Source organism: Eubalaena glacialis, chromosome 10 (genome assembly GCF_028564815.1).
Source record: "Eubalaena glacialis isolate mEubGla1 chromosome 10, mEubGla1.1.hap2.+ XY, whole genome shotgun sequence".
NCBI classification, from domain to species: domain Eukaryota; kingdom Metazoa; phylum Chordata; class Mammalia; order Artiodactyla; family Balaenidae; genus Eubalaena; species Eubalaena glacialis.
In genome coordinates, this window is record NC_083725.1 from 66,551,964 (window position 1) to 66,572,871 (window position 20,908).

General features: G+C 52.5%; 1 protein-coding gene across 1 annotated transcript in view; it reads left to right on the plus strand.

Moving 5' to 3' along the window:
• Positions 1 to 515: 515 nt before the first annotated feature.
• The window catches only part of LOC133099859 (guanylate cyclase 2D-like), a 39,719-nt gene continuing 19,326 nt past the window's right edge, over positions 516 to 20,908 (plus strand). Inside the window, 14 exon segments of the mRNA XM_061203711.1 lie at positions 516 to 596; positions 912 to 1,262; positions 1,264 to 1,540; positions 5,638 to 5,902; positions 7,068 to 7,083; positions 7,740 to 8,094; positions 9,728 to 9,793; positions 9,901 to 10,043; positions 11,997 to 12,077; positions 14,465 to 14,497; positions 14,500 to 14,643; positions 14,883 to 15,039; positions 15,341 to 15,490; positions 18,919 to 19,067. Coding sequence (XP_061059694.1) covers positions 516 to 596; positions 912 to 1,262; positions 1,264 to 1,540; positions 5,638 to 5,902; positions 7,068 to 7,083; positions 7,740 to 8,094; positions 9,728 to 9,793; positions 9,901 to 10,043; positions 11,997 to 12,077; positions 14,465 to 14,497; positions 14,500 to 14,643; positions 14,883 to 15,039; positions 15,341 to 15,490; positions 18,919 to 19,067 — 2,268 coding nt within the window.

The following is a 20,908-nucleotide window of genomic DNA, read 5'->3' on the forward strand; positions in this document are numbered from 1 at the left end:
AGGAGGTCCCGTGTGGGGTGGGACATGAGCTGAACAGATTTGTCCAAATCCTGTCTCTGCCAGCTCCATTCAGTTTCCTGTAGTTTCCTCATCTGTACAGTGGAGATAGAAGGACCTTTGTTTGAACAGGGCTGTGAGGGGGATCAGAGATGGGGCTGTGCACAAGCACTGTAAACCCTTGAGCCCCAAGCACACAACAGGGGAGCTACCCCTACCCAGGTGCTGCTTGTGCTTTGGGGCCCGCAGAGTCTGACAGATTTAAATGCTGTGAATGGTGCTGGGCTTGAGGGTCAGAGGCAGAGGAGGCTCTGGAAGATGAGTGAAGGAAGAAATAATAACAGTAGGTTGAAAGAGGTAAGATTTGTTGAACATATGAGCACCAGGGACTGCTAAGTGCTTCACATCGTGTCATTTAATCATCATGATAACTCCATAAAGTAGGTTTCATTATCCACATTTTACAGAAGAGAAAAATGAAGCTCAGAAACTTCAGAGATTGGTCTAGAGCCACAAGGATGGGAAGCAGTGAGCCGGGTCTGGCCAGCTCTGACTCTGGAGCCCACGCTGAGCCACTGAGCTCCAGCCCAGGACCGTGCGTGGGTATCACGGGGCTGTGAGCCAGTCCTGCGGAGGAGGTTAGGCCCCCAGAGCTGGGGGTCTTCCGATATTACGGGTCCAAATCCCTCATTTTACCAATGAGGAGACTGAGGTTCTGGGGCAGGAGGGGTGTCTGCCTCAAAATCATGCAGGAAGCACAGGCAGAAAATGCTAGAAAGCAAACCTTGTCTTTATCCCTCTTTCCAAGGACTGCAGGAGGGCTTGTATCCTGAAGGGCGGTCCTGGAAGCTGCTGCATAGGAAGGCCTGCCAACCCTGCCATGGCCCGTGAGGGTCTACTCTCAACCATCCAAGGATAGTCCCTTTCCTGCCACTTCTCTCTGTGCTGCTTTGGGGCGCTCTCCTGTGGCTGGCTGGACCTTCACCCTGGGGGTGCTGGGTCCCTGGGACTGTGACCCCATCTTTGCTCAGGCCCTCCCCAATGTGGTTGCCCAGCTGGCTGTGAACCAAGCCAACCAGGATTCCTCACTGACACTGGGCTCACAGCTGACTTCCGTGGTTCTTCCCATGGGCTGTGACACCTCTAGTGCCCTGGCCACATTCCTGGCCCATAAGAACACTGTAGCTGTTTTTGTGGGCCCTGTCAATCCTGGTTACTGCCCAGCAGCAGCCCTGCTGGCCCAAGGCTGGGGAAAGACCCTCTTCCCCAGCCTTGGTGTGTGGGGTTCCAGAGGGAGGAGGTGTGCTGGTGCCCACCTTGCCTTCGGCTGCCCACGTGCTGCTGTCCGTCATGAGACACTTTGGCTGGGCTCATGTGGCCATTGTGTCCTCCCACCAGGACATCTGGTTGGCTACTGCCCGGTAGGTGGCCATGACTCTCAGGGCATACGGGCTGCCTGTGGGGCTGGTGACCTCTCTGGGACCCAGGGAGCAGGGGGCCACAGAGGTCCTGAAGCAGCTCTGCAGCGTGGATGGTCTGAAAAGTAAGTGTATGTGGGTGCTTTCCTCCTTTGGGCAGCCGGGACTTCATATGGCTGCTGATGGGGAGTTTTCTTATATCAGACACTGGGCTGAGCACTTGACAACAGGCCCACATTTAACCCCACAGCAGCCCTGTGAGCTAGTTCTGCTGAGGTCTGCATTTTGCAGCTCAGAGAAGGTAAGTAGCATGCCCAAGTCACACAGCTGGCAAGCAGTACAGCTGGATTTTGAGCTCTGATGCATGTGTTAATTGTGAAGTGGGAGCCAAGGGCTTTCTTGGTTCTTGCCTGGTAGAGTGAAGAAAAGGAGAGTGTAGCAGGACCTGAGTCCCAGGAAAGCTGTTAGAGCCATTCTTAGTTTCTTGAAGTTAGAGTCAGATCCTTCATGGATTTGTTGATCGATGGAATGCTTCCTGCATTTATTAAGCCCCTGCTGTGCTGGATGTTGGGTTGTCTGGTGAACAGGACAGACAGAGTGGTTGGTCTCTAGTGGACGACCAAGTGATGGAGAGACAGGTGTATAAGCAGGTTATGACAGAGAGGTCAAGGTCACCCCAGGGAGTGGAGGCCAGGAGAACAAGAGCAGGCATCGGTCCAGGCCTTGGGGGATCTGAGGAGGCTTCTTGGAGGAGGTGGCACTTGGCCTGTCTTTAAGGAATTAGTTAGGCAGGGAGAGTCATGGTGGGTTGGGTGTAGAAAAGAGGTAGCACCTGGAAGACAGAAGGGACCTTAGCGTTCATCTGGACTGAAGCTTTTTCAAACTGTGGGTCATGGCCCTTTTAGGTCAAGAAACCAATTTAGTGAATCAAGACTAGCATTGCAAAAAAAAAAAAAAAAAAAAGAAAGGAAGAGGCTGAACTAGAAAGAGAGAGAGAAGAATGGAACTGAGTAGGATAGAATAAAAATGGTGAATGTGAGAGTGGAGGGCAGGCAGCTAGGAAGGTTTCATTCTGTGAAACTTCCAGTTTTGCGTGTGTACTCCTTTTATATACTCAGCTTTGCTAGCACACCAGGGTAAAATGTGTTTCTTACTGTGGCACTGGCAACAGTTTGAGAACCACTGAGACCAACCACTGTGCTCTATCTTTGAGGGAATTGAGGCTGGTACCAGTGAGGAAGGCTGGGGTGGGCAGCCTCTGAGCTCATGTGGCCTGTAGTGAGTTAGAGCCGAGCGGAGGATGAGGCCTGGCCCAGGTGTGCCTGCCGCCCCTCAGGACGGGCACCTCACTTCTCTGAGTCCAGTTTGCCAGCAGGGGAAATGGGGATAATGAGACCCACTTCACAGGGTCGAGTGTTTTGTACACGCTTCATTCAACCATGGGCACTGAGCTCTGCTCTGTGCCTGATGCTGGCTGAGCTCTGGGGACACAGAGAGGAACTGGCCGGGCTCCAGCAGGGAGGAGCTTGAGGTTGGCGGGAGACAGATGTGGATACGGGGAACCGAGGAGCCCAGAGGCTGGGGGAGCTGATCTGCATGGGTGTGGGTGTGGGCAGGGCTTTGCCGAGGAGGCGACATCAGGGCAGAGTCTGTAAATGAGAAGTGATGGCAGATGGAAATGAGGGGAAGGCATTGCAGACACAGGGGTCAGCTAGAGCAAAGGAATGGAGGTAGCATGTTAGCGGGGCTAGGAGAATGAACACTTCACTTCTGTGTGGCAGTGAGAGGGAAACCTCACCAGACGCCTGCTCCACCCCTCTTGCAGGGGGTTGAGTTCTGGCCATGGTGCTGGCTTTCAGAAGCCAGAAGGCAGAGTGGTTAGGGGCACATTCTCTGGGATCAGATCACCAAGATCCCACTCCTGGCCCCATTTCCTACCAGCTGTGTGACCTCAGGCGAGTCACTTAACCTCTCTGTGCTATAGTTTCTTCATCAATGACATGAGGTTAATGAAAGCCCCAACTTCATGGGGTTGTGAAGATGAGATGGACTACAGTAAGTCCCCTACATATGAATGAGTTCTGTTCTGAGAGCGCGTTCATAAGTCCAATTTGTTTGTAAGTCCAATGAAGTTAGCCTAGATACCCAACTAACACAATCGGCCATGTAGTACTGTACTATAATAGGTTTATAATACTTTTCACACAAATAATACATAAAAAACAAACACAAAAAATAAAGAAAATATTTTTAATCTTACAGTACAGTGCCTTGAAAAGTACAGTTTACACTATAACAGCTGGCACACAGGGGCTGGCATCGAGTGAACAAGCAAGAAGAGTTACTAACTGGAGGAGGGAGAGGAGGTGGGAGATGGTAGAGCTGAGGGATCGTCGGCAATAGGAGATGGAGGGCAAGCTGCAATTTCACTCATGCCTGAGGTAGATGGAACGCATGTTCCCATCTTTGAAAGTTCGCAACTTGAAGGTTGGTATGTAGGGGACTTACTGTATTGCAGGTAAAGGGCTTGAAACAGTGCCCTGCACACAGTGAGCACTGCTTTTAATCAATGTGGGCTTTTATCTTTTAACCGCTCCCGTTGTGTGGGTTAGCTCCCCCTTGTGGCCAAATGGAGAACAGCGCCTCTGACTCCTTGAAAGAGAAAGGAGCATTTTGGCAGAAGCTGGAACAGAAGCCAGGCAGAGGAGATGGGACCAAGATAGCCCCGGTTCTGTGTCCACTCAGTCCTGGTGGGTCTTTCTCTGAGGGCCCTCCCCACTATTTTGGGGGCAGGGAGGGGTGGCTCCCGCCCATGGCCCATATAGCCTGGCCCCCCAGGGGTCAGCAGAGTCTGGGGCTCCTGGTTCTGGCTTCTACATGACCAGGAGTCCTCGGGCCCCCTATTTGGATAGGAATTCCTCCTCAGCAAGGAAACCCTTGGCCTTCCTTGATGGCTCCATATTCCTGGATTTTCTGGAGAAAGGGATTGCAGTTGGAACCTGGGCCCCAGCCAAAACAAGTGGTGACCCTTTTTTGACTGGGGTTGCAGCCCTGGTCAGGGACCCAAGATGCAGAAGACTTTTACCTTGGGCAGATGCGTGGGACCCTTACCTTGGGCAGGATTCTCTTCTGTCCTGGGTGCCTGGGGATGAAATCAGCTGCCTTATTATCATGGGCTGGTTTCTTTTGCAAAGGCAAAGGGGAATGCGTTCATGTCTGCTTAGACCTGGAGCATGCCACCCAGAGCCACGGTTGAGATTACAAGCCAATGATAAATGGATAAACAAAATGTTTGTGCAGTGGAATATTGTGCAACCATAAAAATGAATGGAGTACTGATACAGGCTACTATATATGGATGAGCCTGGAAAACATGGCAGGTGAAAGTAGCCGGACATAAAAGGCTGCATATTGTACAATCCATTTATATGAAATGTCCAGAAGAGGCATATCCATAGAGACAGAAAGTAGATTAGTGGTTGACTGGGGTTAGGAGGAGAGAGAAATAGGGTGTGACACGTATTGGGTACAGGATTTCTTTCGGGGGTGATGGAAATGTTCTGGAATTAAATAGTGATGGTGGTTTCATAACCTTGTATATAAAACTACTAAGTTATACACTTTTTAAATGGTGAATTTTATGATATATGAATTGTCTAAAATTTTTTTTAAATGTTAAAAAATAAAAAGATTACAAGCTGGGAGCCAGCCTGCCCGGGTTCCGATGCTGGCTCTACGTCCCTGACGGCTATGTATCCTGGGGCAACTCCTTAACCGCTCTCTGCCTTGGTTTCCTCATCTGAAAGTAGAGCTAATGGTGAGCATACTTTTTCGTACTGCTGTTAACTGAATGACTAAATGTTTGTTAAAATACTTTAGGACAACACACAGCATGCTGTCAATAAATATTAGCAATTGTCTGAGCCAGTGGGGCAGAGGGAGGGTGGAAATTGGTCAGAATTATTCGGCGGGAAGGTTGGAAGGGACATATTAATACAAATGTATCCTCAGCTGAGGGGATTTTTTTTTCACCAAGTCAAACCCAGATTTGTCAGGGGGAGCAGATAAAGGGGAAATTCCACCTTTCTCCCGACTGAGGGGGAGGGGAGGGGCCTGGGGAGGGGCAGCAGAGGGGGAGGAGGGGACCTGAGCTGCTCTCCAGGGCCACAAAGTTCTGGGCTTCGCGGAAGGCATGGAAGGTGAGCTGCGGCCTCTCCCCCAGTCGCGGTGCTGTGCACGTGCTTGGCGCTCCTGGGCGGCTCTGAGCAGCCCGTCCTGCTGAGCCGGGCAGGGGCTCGGGGCCTGGCAGACGGGAGGCTGGCCTTCCTGCCCTACGACATGCTGCTCTTCGCCTTGCCCTACTGCAACCGCTCCTACCCGGCCCTGGGCAACGGCAGGCACCTGCAGGAGGCCTGCGGTGCGGTGCTGTCAACCTGGAGTCCGGCCTCAGACACAAGGACTTCGAAGCTGCCGGGGCCGGCAGAGAGGTGGCTGCCCACCTGGAGCCAGAGCAGGGAGGTCAGTGCAGACCTTCGCGGGGCCCGGGGCGCGGGGCCACGGACAGGTGTGCACGCTCCTCACCCACTCTGGGCCTTCCTGGCCTCGGCCAGTTACCCCCTGGACAGCCGTCCTGCCTCTGCTGTGGGTACATGACCTGTCCCTAATTGGACAAAGTGTCTCTCTGCCCAGTCCCTGGATGTACTGTCTGTCTCTTTCTATCTCTTATAAGTGTGTGTGTGTGTGTGTGTGTGTGTGTGTCTGTCTGTCTGTCTTTCCATCTCACTTCTTTCTCATGTCTCTCACTGTCTTGGCCACTTTGTCAATTCTCCTCCTCTTGTGTCTCTCCTGCCTCCATTTCTCTATCTCTGACTCAGTTCCTCTAATTCTCATCTCCGGCGCAGCTGCTCTTTCTCTTGCACACCTTCTTCCTCTCCTTTCTCCACATCTCTCTAGCACATTGTGAAGGTGAGAAAGAGAGAGCAATGGAAGTGTGGGAGAGCAGGAAGGTTTTCTGAAGTCACTGCTGTGGATCTGAAGAGTGTGGGTGGCCGGGATGCGGCTGCCGGCTCAGTTTTGGCTTATAGGACTCAGCTGCCTGAGGCTCTCCTGGGATGTCTGCTTCTTGGTGATAAGAAGACCATAGTGTCTGGAGGTGGTGACAGGGATGTGGATGACGATGGAGGATCATTCAATCAGTCATTCATCTGACAAATGTGGGTTGAGTCCCTCTCATGTGGCACTGTTCGAGGCATCAGGGACGTGGTGATGGGTAAGACAGACTTGGCCTTCAAGAAGCTTCCATTCTGTTAGGGAAAGACAGACAATAACCAAGCAACCCAATAACCAAATTTAAATAGTGATTGTGTCGCCAAGAAAATAAAACAGGATAAAGTGACAGAGAGTGGCTGGGATGGAGTAGTGGGCAACAAGAGACAGGATAGGCAGAGAATGGAGGAGGTGGCACTTGAACTGAGCTCTGAAGGATAAGGAGGCGGCCAGGCGAAGATCTGGATGAAGAGCCACCAGGCAGGGGAAAGAGCAAGTGCAAAGGCCCAGAGGCAGAGTGAACATCAATGGCCAGAGGAACAGGAGGAAAGGGAGTGTGGAACGGCAGGACCGTCATGAGTGATGGGGAAAGGGATCTGAGATGAGCTTGGGGCCTGATCACGTGAGGCTTTGTCAGCCAGGTAAGGAGTCTGATCTTACAGATGAAATGGAAAACCATCAGCGAGGTTTAAGTAAGAAAAGATTTATGTTTTTTAGAAACATGGTTTGGTTGCTTTTTGGGGAATGGTCTGAAGAGGACCGGATGAAGCAATAAGGCCCTTAGGAGGCTCCTGTGTGGTTCAGGTGAGCAGTGACGGGGGCTGGGACCCAAGTGACAGTAGTAGATGTGGCAAAAGGTCAGTTAGATTGGGAACAAATTCTGGTATAAAACCAAAAAGATTTGATGATGAACTGGAAGAGAGAAATAGAGAAATTGGGAATCAAGCCTAGGCTTGAGAAACTGGGCAGGTGGTAGTTCCATTTCTTAAAATCTGGGAGGAGTGGAGTTTTGGTGCAGTAGAATCAGGAGTTCAGTTTTGGGCATATTAGGTAAGTCTGAGATGTCTGTGAGTGGTGGTGGCCGCCATGATGGTGGAGATGGTGAGGCTTCTGAGTGGGGACTGAAGTAATGGTGGGACTAAAGAAAGCACTGCATTGGGGAATGGGGAAAGGGGATGATAATTCAAACAATTGCTGCTGGCAGGAGGGCCAGGACCCAGAAATGTCTGGGAGCCTATGCCATGGGGTTATGGGGTTGAGAGACCTTCTCTTCCACAGGTGTCCCCACTCTTTGGAACCATCTATGATGCTGTTGTCCTGCTGGCCCATGCCCTGAACAGCTCTGAGAACCACGGGGCAGGACTCTCAGGGACCCACTTAGGGGACCACACAGGGTCTCTGGATGTGGCTGGCTTTAGCCAGAGGATCCGGACAGATGAGAAAGGCAGGAGGCTGGCTCAGTATGTCATTTTGAACACAGATGGTCGGGGAAGCCAGCTGGTCCCCACTCACATCCTGGACACAGGCACATGGCAAGTGCAGCCCCTGGGCAGGGCCATACACTTTCCAGGAGGAGCCCCTCTGGTACTTGACTCCAGCTGCTGGTTTGACCCTAATACTCTCTGCATGAGAGGTAATTCATCTATCCATCCATCCATCCACCCATCCATCCATCTGTCTATCTGTCCATCCATCCATCATTCATTCATTAAGGCTCTCCATGTGGACAGTCACGTGAGGAGCAGGAGAAGGAGCAAGGAAGAGACTTGACCCGCCGTTGAGAAGACTGACCCAGAGGCTGTGAAGCTCCAGGGAAGACTAGCAAGGCCTCGCCTCAGCCTAGCAGAGCTAAAGCATTTACAGAGCACGTTCCCATGTCTCAGCTCTCCTAAACTGCACCGCAGCCTTGTGACAAGGACACTGTCCTCTGTGGGCCCCAGTGGACAGCTGAAGCTCAGAAAGGTTAGGTGACTTGCCCAGGGTCACACAGGGAGCCCTCCAGTCTTCGACTCCAAGTGCAGGATTCCCTTTACCTCATGACCACTGGGGAGTGTGAGCTGTGAGGCCCACATGTTCTCATTTCTGACATTCATCTACCTGGATTTTCATCCCTGATGGAATTGCACTGACATGCAAGCACATAGGTAGATAGAGATGAGCACACATCTACATGTATACGCAAGTTCACCCACACTTCCTAGTGCACACCTAGTTACAGTTACCACCGTCGGTGGGTAGATTCAGGTCTGGCCAGGCTCGCTTATGTCCCTGCCCGCCCCAGACCTTCAGCAGCCACCCCACCCCGTGACCTCGGCTCTGTGGCTCTGTTACTCCATCTCCCAACACTGCTTCGCTTCTCCTTTCCCCAAACACAAGCCACCTTTTCTGGCCTCCCTGTGCATGTGCGTTTTCCTCTTCCTCGAGTGCTCCCACTTTGCCTGGCTAAATCCTTCCTTTCCTTGCAGAACAACTCTGCAGTCAGGGCTGGGAGCCCACCTCTGTGCTCCCCATAGCCTCTGGGTGCACGACTTCACAGGGTGTGTGTCCTGTGCTGGGGAGGACCAGTGCCATCTGTCCCCAGACTAATGGGAGCTCATAAGAAGAAGCCTTCACCCAACGGTTTCTTTGCCTCTCTTTTCTTCCACAAATATTGATTGAGGACTTCCTAGGCACCAGGCACTGTGCTCAGCCCTAGGGAAGGAGGAATGAATGAACCATCGTCCCTGCACTGGCTTAGAGCACTGGCCCTCACCCCTGACCCCCCAGTACACCGTGAGCTCCATCACAGTGCTGGCTGGCAGTGACCGTGACTCTCATCTGCCGTTGCATCTTCAGTTCTCGGCGCTGAGCTCAGCACACAGTGGATGTTCCAGAAACGACTGCTGAAGGATTTGTTGAATGAATGAATGAATACCTGTCAGAGGGTAAAGTCTGCGAGCCAGGGCTGATGGAGGAGGTGCTTGTAGAGATCTCTGAGCTCCAGCAGCCCCTGGCTGCCTCCATCACGGCTTTACCACATTGTGTGGTGTTATCTCTGCTGTTCCCACCTCTGCCACCAGACAGAATCCCCCAGAGAGTGGAGCCTGGGGCTGGTCTTCGAGAATATTAGCTCCATGAGGGTTGGGACGATGTTTCGTTCAGGGTCCCCCCACCCCTCAGCGGCCTCTCTTACTTGGGTGCCTAATTGGCATCTCCAACTTGCCTTTGTCTGAAATTGAACTCCTGATCTGCCCCCCGGCCTCCTCCCATCGTTTTCCCCACTGCAGGTAATGGCAACCCCATCCTCCCCGAGGCTCAGGCACCCTCGTCTCCTCACACCCCACACCCAGCCTGTCAGCAGCACCCTGGGGCTCCATCTTTAGAATTCGCCCAGAAGCAGAGCCCTGCTCACCACTCCCCTGTCTCCTCCCTGGTCCAGGCCCCCGTCGTCTCTTGCTAGGTTACTGCAGCGGCCTCCCCGCAGGCCTCCCTGCTTTTGCTCTTGTCCTGGACCTCACCGTGGCAGGTTGGAGGATCCTCGGAAAACACAGTCAGATCTGGCTCTCCCCTGCTCAGAGCCTGCAGATGCTCCCGTTGCCCGGAGTCCAGCCAGAGCCCTCTCTGCCCTCAGCTCCCTGCCCTCCGTCTTCCTCATATGTGGTTCTGCCCTCCCGTTGAATACACCAGGCACACTCCTGCTTCAGAACCTTTGTGCTTGCGGCTCCCTAGGCCTGGACTGCTTTCCTGTCTATGCTTCTTCCCTCACCTCCTCCAGATCGCAAGTCAAGCTTCCTTTCTAGGAGCCTGGGTGAGGGGCAGGGTGGGCGGTGGTTGGGAGCCCAGATGCCTGAGCAAGGCTGCTTGGGTTTGAACCTAGGCTCTGCCACTCACAGACAGTTGCCTATCTCTCTGCTTTCTCTTCCACAAAATCATGGTCATGACCGTACCTACTTCTAGAGGTCGTTGTACAGAATAACTGAATTGAAATACGTGACATCCTTAGCATAGGTGTTTAGTGCAATACAATGTACAATAGTATAGTGAGTACTACAAGCTATTCAGTGCTATTATTATTATCTGGACTTAACTCAAATTGGGGGAGATTCATCAGCGGGCAGACAGACAGTGCTTATCCTTCAGCAAAAGAAAGGAAGGGAGGGAGGCAAAGAAGGAAGAAGGTATGCCTCCCCCCAACTTCTGTGGCAGTGGAGGTCAATGTCCTCTCTCCAGAATAGGACCTGGCATTTCACCACCTTTCCAGCCCAGGCTGAAGCTGGGGTTGCCCAAGCAAAGTAGCCCTCTCCACCTTGCCCAGCGGTCCTGAGCAGCCTTTTCACACCCAATCCTGATATGAGGGCTGGAGAGGTTTAGATTCCGTGTAAGGAGGGCCCTTCTAACAGTCAAAGTGAATGACACTGAAATTGGCTGCCAAAAGAGGTAGTGAGTGGCCCATCGTGGAGAGTGTGCAAGAAGTAGGATAATTATTGACAGGGATCCACAGTATTTATTCAGCATCTTGCTATTTGGGCCTGGGCACTGCCTGCGTGGGTCTACCCTGGGGCTTCTCTCAGCAATGGGCCAACCTAGGTCACCCTCCTGCTTGCTTTGGCAAGGGACAGTGAGATCCTGGGTCCCTGAGGCCCTGAGTTGGGGGCAGCACCCAGCCCAGGATAGCCTCCGGACAGAGCCTGGGCCACCAGCTGACAGGGAAGCTGGAAGGTCAGAGGTGAGACCAGCAAGATTTTAAAGTTGCTGAGGACACTGTGATTTCTCAGGGGCTGGGTTCTCAAATTCAACAACTGACTGATGCTCTGACTCTCCTATTCCGTGCCCCACGGTTGATGAACCGGGCTAATTATTTCTAGGGGAAGCAGCATGAGGCTCTTGCTCCTTCTTTTCCACCTTCTCCCTTGGAGAATCCCATCATTTTTCTCTTCTGCTGAAAGGAGGCTTTAATGATGTACAAAGCATGTTTTGCCTGCTCCTCTGAATGAGCTGTGGGCGAGGCTGAGGCAGAAATCCATCAGTGATGAGGGGAGAGAAGGCTCAGGTTACAGAAAGCCCTGGGCGAGGACAGAGCCCCTGCCCAAGGCCCCTGCCTCTCTCACCCTCCCCTCTCTCCTCCCCTAGGTTTCCTGGGTCACAGAGACCCCCTCACTTCGCTGGGTTTGGGGTGTCATAGGTGCCCGAGGCCTGCAGAGTAAAGCCGACCTCGGCCTTGGGAGCCGACACAGTTTCTATCCACTATCTCGTTAGCCCTCTCAGTGTGGGTGTGGGTGTCATCCTCGCTTTACAGAATTGGGACGTGAAGTTCAGAAAACTGAAGTCCCTTGTCTGAGGTCGCAGAGCTAGAGATGGTGGAGTGAGGACTAGAACTCAGGTCTGTCAACCAAAGGAGACAAAGTCTGACTAGTTTCCGCTGGCCGGGCTCTTCCCGGCTTGAAGCACACAGAAAGAGCACATTTATGGGGAAGAAGCTGAGGCTGAGAGAGGCTGAGGGTTTGCCTGAGTTGGGGACCAGCAGCGGGTGAACTCTTGTTGTCTTTTCTTAAACAGGGAGAGTGGGTGTGGCTGAAGAAGTTGGAAGCTGGCACAGCCCCTGAGCTGTGGCCGAGCTGCCTCAGCCTCCTGAGAAAGGTAGAGCTGCAGAGGGTGTGGAGGGTGGGCTGCGGAGGGGGTGCTGTCAGGAGACCCTTACCGGTCTGGATTGGTCTCTACTCAATGCAGAAGCTTCTAGCCTCAAAAAAGGAAGTGCTTCCTATCATCATGATCACTGCCCCATTGTCATCACAGATATACCCCATCACTGTCAGCATCACACACCAGCATCCCCAGCGTCACATCACCACCCCAGTATGATCATCACCATGACTACCAGGGGCACAATCCTCTTCATCACTATCATCACATGGTACAATCAGCACCACTGAAGGACCTCAACTGTATCCTCCATCCCTCTACACATCCATTCATTTGTCCACTATTTTTTGAGCACCGCCTATGCTCTGGGCTTTGGGGACACAGCAGTGGAGAAAAGAGACAGGATTCCTTTCCTTGGGGAGCTTCCAGTCACCTATCGTCACTACTCACATAAGCCCCTTCACCCCCGAGATGGTCACCATCCTGAGAAGCACTCTGGGATGGAGGACAGAGCATAAGATTTGAGTCAGGAAGATCTGAGATGGAATCCTGTCTCCATAGAACACTTAGCTTTCCTGTAAAATGGAGCTGATGAAATCCACCCCAGGGGAATTATGAGGATTGGAGAGAATAGATGAAATAACCTAGAACTGTCTCTGGCAACTAGAGTGCCTTTGGAAAATTGTGGATTTTATTATTATTTCCAACACCACCGCCATCTGAAATCAGCTTCGGAGAGATTCAGTGTCTGGAGGTTAGGTTAGGCATTTCCCAGTGGGAATCTTGCAATCACTATGTGTAGATGTTTCTTAAAAGAAAAGGTTCTATCTGTGGGCAAATGAGTTTGGAAGTTTCTTGGCTTAGACACAGGACTTCTCAGAACCTTTACTATGCTGTTCTGGTTATCTATGACTGTGTAACAACTTATCCCAAAATGTAGTGGCTTTAAACATCAACCATTTTATAATATCTTACAATTTTGTGGGTAGGAAATTTGAGCAGGGCTCAGCCAAGCAGTTCTTCAGTTCCACTTGACCTGTATTGGGGGTCACTCAGTGGTTTTTCGGCTTGTAAATGGGCTGTCAGTGCTTGGCTCTCAGGTCAAACCAAGTCTACTGCCTGTTTTTGTAGAAAAAAATTTGATTGGAACACAGCCATGCTTGGGCCTGGGCACTGCCTGCGTGGGTCTACCCCGGGGCGTCTCTCAGCAATGGGCCAATGGGTTCGTTTATGTAACTCTCTATGGCTGCTTTCACACTGCAATGGCAGAAGTATTTGTGACAGAGGTTGCAAGGCCTACAAAGCTGAAAATATTTACCATCTGGACTTTAACAGGAAAGTTTGCTGACCCCCTGTCTAGAAGGCCTCTGATGGCTTCACTTGCGTGCTTGGGGCCTTGGCTGGGCGGTTGGAAGAGAGGACTCATCATGACATGCCTTCCCACTGTGGGTAGTCTCAGGGCCTCTCCCCGTGGTCTCGCCAGTGTGGTGACTCAGGGTAGAGTGACTTCTTATGAGCATTCAGGCCTCCAACTGAGAGGGCTCCAACAAACAGGAAATGGAAGCCGTCAGTCTCCTAAGACCTGGACCCAAAACACGCAAGATCACTTCCACCGTGTTCTATTGGTCACAGTGTCACAGAGCCTGCTCAGATTCAAGGGGAGGGGTCAGAGGCCCAAGCTCTTGACAGCAGGAGTGTCAAAGGATTTGAGGCCATTCTTACCTCACCGCGTATGCTAATAAGCATGCAAATCTCTAAGGAGGGGGAAGAGTATTCAGGTTTCCTCCACTTAGTTGACCCCTAAACTGTTTTAGCGAGGAAGGCCATGCCAGACAATGGTTTCATCTTTCCTGCTTGGGCGAATGCTAGCTTTGCTGGCTGGATTCGAGCTCTCTGACCTGCTGGACTGCTTTCTGCTTGTGACTGATCTCTTCTGCTCTTCTGCTCATCAGTCTCTGAGTCTTGGGGAGAGAATTTACACAGTTTCTAGGTCCATGATGTCACTTAGGTTGAGAATAGGCCTAGATCCCTATTCTGTGGAGTTGGCTACAGCCTATTCACTTATCCGTGATGCTTCCACACATTCATTTCGCTGGCTCATTCATTCATCCATCCACCCATCTATTTACCCAGCCACCCATTCATCCATCCATCATCCATCCACTCATCCTTTATCCATCCATCCATCCATCCATCCACCCATTCATTATTCATCCATCCACTCATCCTTTATCCATCCATCCATCCACCCACCCATCACATCCATCCAACATTTCTGATGCCTCTCTGTGTTCAGCTGTGTGCTGGGTGCTAAGTACTGGGGGTCAGATGTCCACACTTTGAGAGTCCCCTGAGGGCTGCTAAGGGGACCATTGCCCTGGCAGATGCGGGAGCTGCGGCATGAGAACATTGCCACCTCTTCCTGGGCTTCTTTGTGGCCCCTGGGGTCAGTGCTCTTGTGTTGGAGCACTGTGCCCGGGGCAGCCTGGAGGATCTGCTGCGGAATGAGGCTCTGCGGCTGGACTGGACTTTCAAGGCCTCCCTGGTGCTGGATATGATCCGTGTGAGAACCCTTCTCAAACCTGGAGCTGTGGAGGCAATGGGGAGGGAAGGGAGACAAGAGATGCTCAGATTTCCTAGGCCTGGGCTCTTTCCACTTTGTCTAACTGAGAAAAATCTGACAGTGTGGCAAAGGGTGAGGGGGAGGCAGGAAGGTTTCCTGGGGTCCGTGGGAATTCTGAGAGAAGCAGGGGTCCTTCTCATTCACCACAGGCCTCAGGGACCCCCATTATTCCACTCCAGGGAGTGCGGTATCTGCACCATCGGCATTTCCCTCATGGCCGCCTCAAGTCCTGAAACTGTGTGGTGGCTGGACGCTTTGTGCTGAAGGTCACTGACCATGGTTATGCAGAGCTCCTGGACGCTCAGCGGACTCCCCGCCCCCGGCCAGCCCCGGAAGGTCAGCTCAGGTGTGGGCAGGAGGCTGCCAGTAGGTTCTGAGCCTCTGTTTACACTGGGTGCTTGTGAGGCAAGGGGAGAGGGGGAGATGTCCGGTGCTCCGGTACTTCCTGTGGTGTGACCTTGAGGTGATGGCTTTTCCCCTCTGAGCCTCGGGGCCCTTACCTGTGAATGGGGGAGGACAGAAGCACCTCCCTCCTCCGAGGCTGTAGGGACAGGACGACGACACCACATGTGTGAAGTGCCGCCCAGCTTGGGTGGTCAGCGGGTGACGGCTGTGTGGCCTCATCCTGTGATTGCAGAGCTGCTGTGGACGGCTCCGGAGCTGCTGCGGGGGCCCGGGGAACCCGGGCGGGGCACCCTCAAAGGAGACACCTTCAGCATCGGCATCATCCTGCAGTAGATGCTGACTTTGGGCCCCCTCTATGGTTCCCCAGGGCTCTCAGCGGAAGGCACAGCATCCTCCGCCTCCTTCCTTGGCCTGTCTCGGGCGGAGACCCCATGTAGTTGAGGAGCTCTGTGAGCATCAGGAAATTGGGGCCTGAAAATAACCACACAGACACACATGCCTGGTTTGACAGCAAGAACTGGGTTTCTTTGACTTAAGCCAGGCAGCCTTCAGCAACTCTGCCAAAATGGCAGCTGACCAGCTCCAGGGCTAAAGATGTTGGTTTCTGGGTATAAGCCCAACCCCTTCCTTCCTCTCCCAATGTCATTGCCGTGTCCGGAGGTGCTCATGCCCTAACCACCGGGCTGCCCAGCACAGACTTTGAGTCTATGTAGACCTCAGTACTCCCCCTGGATCACTTACTTACTACATGACCTTACACAAATCACTTACCCTCTCTGAGCCTCAGTTTTCCCATCTTTATAGTGGGGATCAGATTTTAAAATGTGTCAGACATCTGGTCCATGCCTGATGTCACCAGTCTGCTCAGTATTTGGGGGCTTGGTCCTCTGCCTGAGTGGGGCTCCTTGAAGAGCATCTTTGTCCCCCTGCTTTTGGGTATAATCACTCACACCTTCCTCATCATCACCTGGTCTTAGGCATTTTCTCTTTTGACCCCAGTGCCAGGGCCCAACTTCAGAAATATTTCCTCCCCTTCTGTGTTCACTGTCAGGGCTCCCTGGACTCTAGGCTGCTCTTCTAATTGTCCCCCTGCTGCCTCTGTCCCGTTCCAGGGACCTGTCTCACAGATACCCTGCATCTCGGCCCGCAGTACAGGCAGGGATGGAGGAGAACCCACCACCCCTCCCACCCCAGATGGATAATCTTTAACTCACAGGGAGGCCTGGCCTCACTTCTTTTCTCCACAAAGCATTGCTCCATGAATAATGAGCATTCCAGGCCCCAGATTTATGGGGTGGAAGGGTGGGAAGGGAAGGCGCTTGGTCATGCCGTTTGTTCAACTCTCCTCAACTGCTCTGCCACCCCCGGCAACATCTGCCTGCTAAGAGAGGGGGGACCAGCCAGATGGGTCTGTCAGCCATGCCACCGTGCAGGGCCCTTCAGACCGGGGCTTCTCATGCTTTAGGGACAAGGTCTGGAACCCCAGGGTCACCCCTGGATTGGGCTGTCAGTCCTGGACCTGCTACTCCCTGGCTGCAGTTTTCCTGGTGTCAGGCGGTAAAATGTCAAGAGCATAGTCTTTGGGGGACACGAACTTGAGACCAGCTCCACACCAGTTCACCTTGTGACTCTGAGTAAATCTCTTTCAGGCTCTGAGCCTCAGTTTTCTCATCTGTAAAATGGGGACCATGATGCCTGCCTCCCAGAGTATTTGTGAGGATTCAATGAGATGCCTTAGACAAAGTGCCTGGCATACAGTGGGCCCTGGGTGGTTTTAGGGGTGTGCTAGTGGGGAATCCCATGTTCTCTCCTGACTCTCCCAGTTGGAAGCAGACCTCCTTGCTCTTAGAAATAGCATCTTTTTAAGATCCTGTGGTGGGTGGGGGGGGATACTTGTGGTTTCCAAAGCACTTTCATATGCGTTATTCCATTGGACAACCCTGTGAGGTGGGCTAGTGCACTCTTTTCAGAGGTGAATGAAGTGAGGCTCAGAGAGGGGAAGGGACTCCCTAGCGGGAAGCCATGGGTCTAGGATTTGGGTGAGCTCAGTGCTCTTGCCCTAAACTCTCCTGGAGTCATCCACGGAACAACTTCTCCACGAAGCTGGATGTGCAGCCTACCCGGTCAGCGACCAGCAGGGCTGATCCATCACAGTGATGCATTGGGTGTGGACAGCGGGCCCGGCATGGGCAGGGAACACGAGACCCGGCCTGGCCTGGGCCAGGGGTTCCCAACATGCTTGCCTGTGAGGACTCCACTTTAATGATAAAAAAGTTTGGAGCCTCACATGCTACTATTTCACTTTTAATATCCGCTGACTGAGGAAATGCCCAAAGACAAAAATCTGCTCTGAAATCAGCAACACTTTGAAATGGATCTGTATTTTACTCATCACAACACCATCCAAATACTTTTGAAAAAGAGCTGGACGTGTGTGTGTGTGTGTGTGTGTGATATTATTGGTTCCATCTGCACACACTCCTTTGCAAGCACATACAGCTTCCCAGACCCTTTACTCAGAGGCCCTCAGGGTCTGACGCCTGCAGACCGGGAACCTCTGGGCAGAGAAAATCGTGCAGGCTGGGAGGCAATCAGGCTCAGTTCCGGCGTCTGCTTGTTGCTGACCCTGTGGCTGTGGGTGACCTAGTTCACCACCCTGGAACCTCAGTTTCCCTGTCTGTAAAATGGGACAGTGAATCATGGGCTGCCCCCAACAAGGAGGCCAGCCAAGGGAAATCCAGAAAGAAGCTTCTCCTCACTGGTTCCAAGGGACCCACCTCCTCACCGTCTCTGAGGAGGATCACAGCCCTCCTCAGAGATTAACCTGCTATACCTCTAACAGCCCTGTGCGGTCTGTACTATTATTATGCCATTTTGATAGGTGAGGAAACTGAGGCTCAGAGAGATGGCATAACTTGTACAGAATATAAGTGGATAATCTCGAAGTCCTCTCCTGTGCCGCTGAGAGCCTGAGCTTGGTACCCAGCCTCACCTCCTCCCGGTGCTCCCGTGAATCTCTGAGCTCCCACAGGCCCCACTACAGCTTCCCGAGGCGGGGTTATTTCCATTGGTTGTTAGGTGGGGAAACCGAGGCACAGAGTGATGGCAAGTGGCAGAGACGGAGCTGGATCGTTGATCTATCTGATCTCGACTTAGTCTGTGGTCTTCATCATGTGGAGTGGGGACAGGAAGATCCACAGCAGGGGTGGTCCTGGGAAAATAGTCATCATGATGGTGATAATGATAAGCAGAGAGTCTTGCTTCACACTTGTGGAGAGTTGGTACCAGACAGCCTCCAGGTGGCAGGGCTGGTAGAAAGAGCTGCACTGCGCAGGTCTCGAGCACATTCGTGGTCATTGCTGGTAACAGAGCAGTAACAAGTTGTGCAGGGTTCAGGGGTTGGAGTGAACCTAGTACCCCGAGATCTAGCATCTGTCATCTCCTCCCTCAGCACCCCTCTTAAGAAGGCAGTTTATTAAGCTCATTTCACAGACGGGGAGACCGAGGCTCAGAGAGATTGCTGTCTTGTTCACCATCTCATAGAGAGGTGGTGGCGGATCCAGAATTCAAACCCTGTTCGCCTGTCTCCCAGACTGAGACCCCTTCCCCGGCCACACTCTGGGGCAGACCCAGGAAAACAGCGATCCTGGTCCACTGGCACAGATCAAGGGGCTGAGGAATACCCTCGGGGCCTGATATCTGCATCCCCACAGGCCCACCCTGCCCTCCCTCTCAGGATCCCAGGCCCACCCCTTCCCACCAGCCCTCCAGGGGACCTCAGCCCCACTGCCCGGCCCGTGCTTGTTGCAGAAGTCATCAGGAAGGTGGTGTCTCCCCCTCTCCTGTGCCGGCCACTGGTGTCTCCTGACCACGGACCACCTGAGTGCATCCAGCTGATGGAGCAGTGCTGGGAGGAGGCTCCGGAGGACAGACCCAACCTGGACCAGATCTGTACCCAGGTCAGTGTCCCCAGAGGAGCTGGCTGCTCACAAGAAACGGCTGATCAGTTCACCTCACTTTCCCCAGTGGGGGCCCCGCACTCTCCCCGGGGCCTGGAACCACTGTGCAGAAAGGGGGCAATGGGCCAGCATCGTCATCACTGAGGGTGAGGCCCGAGGTCCACCATCTGAGGAAAGCTTTCTCAGAACTCTGGGTTCAGGGACATTTGCCTTCCTGAGCACCAAGACCCGTGCTAAGTGCTGTGCTTACTTCATTGAACCCTAAAGATAGCTCTCCAAGGAAGCACTGCTTTATCTGGGCTCTACAAGAGAGAAACCCAGGCACAGTGAGGTGAGGGGACTTGCCAAAGGTAAGTGAGGGAGTGAGAGGTGGGGCTGGAACCCAAACCCACGTTTGTCTCTGCAGTGCTGATGCTGGGGACCCAACCCTGTGCCGGGCCTCCTGGCACCAGAGCAGAGGGGCCATTTGTGGCTGTATAGGCAGTGCTGGTTCCCTGCATCAGGGAATGGAAGATGTGAGGGGGACTGGGGCCCCCCAGGCCTGCCTTGGGGACTTCACTGGGAGGGGGGAGGCAAGCCCGTACGAGTTTGCAGGGCGGTGGTGGCGTGTGCGGGCCTGACTGAGCTGGCTAATGGCTCCCACAGAGCAACCCATCAAGCCTGAGGTGACATCTTTGCGCCTCCCATTCCTGCCCTCCACTCCCCAGCCACAGTGGAACGTTGCCAAGGAGAGGTTCAGTGAGCGAGAGGGGCTTCCAGACAGGTGATAGGGAGAGAGAGGCAGGAAGACAGGAGAAGCACACAGGTGCCCTATGGGAAATCTGGACTCATAGTGAATGAGCTCTCAGCGGCCACTGTGAGGGTGGGTTGCAGAGCTAGGACGAGCAACCAGTTCTTAAAACACCAGCCTAGAATCTTTCCAGGCGTCAGAGATTGCCATAGCTAGCGAGGTGGGGGAGAAAGCTCTTGCCTTGAGTGAGGGGTGAGCCTGCCTAAGGCTCAGTGGCAGAGAAGGCAGAGACAGGCACATGATATACTTCACATGCAGAAGGTGAGAATTACATCACATTGTGGGGAGGCTAAGGGTCAGAAGGCCTGCATTCAGATCTATGCTCCCACTTACCTACTACTTGATCTTGGCCAAATTGATTGCACTGTTGAGCCTCAGATCTCCTCAGGTGATGCCTAGAAAGACTAACTCTGGTCTAACTTGACATGTTGGTGCGACCATCAAGTGAAATAACCAAGCCAAAAAAAAAAAAAAAGTAATTTTCTGAGGAGAGAATGAGGAGAAAGGGCACTGACCTCGAAGTCAAAAGACTTGGGCTATGTTCATATAACATTGTTCTGGGAGTACCAGCCAATGCAATTAAGCAAGAAAATGAACATTGTAAAGGAAGAAGAAAATGATTGTTATTTGTAGATCCTATGATTTTGTTCCTGGGCAATGCAAGGGAAACAACGGAAAACACATTCCGAATGATAAAATAATTCAGAGGGGTGGCTGGTGATAACATTAATATATACTAGACCTCAGTTTGAAACTCTGTTCCACCATTACGTTGTCCTTGGCAAGTTATATTTCTCAGATCCTTTGTTTCTTAATTTATAAAATGGGGGCCTTCCTTGCAGAGATGACCTTACAGTCAGCTTCTTGTCCATATTGCTGTCTCAAGGTCAGCAGCTGTCACACTCATGGCAACTGACCTCTAAAGCTTATGCCTCTGCTTTTGATGAGCAATACAAAATAGGTGCTCTTCAGGGACTGCTGCTACTCCTTACCTTACAGACATTTGCCTGAGAGAAGCAGTATTAATGAAGGTTGGATATGCACACCTATA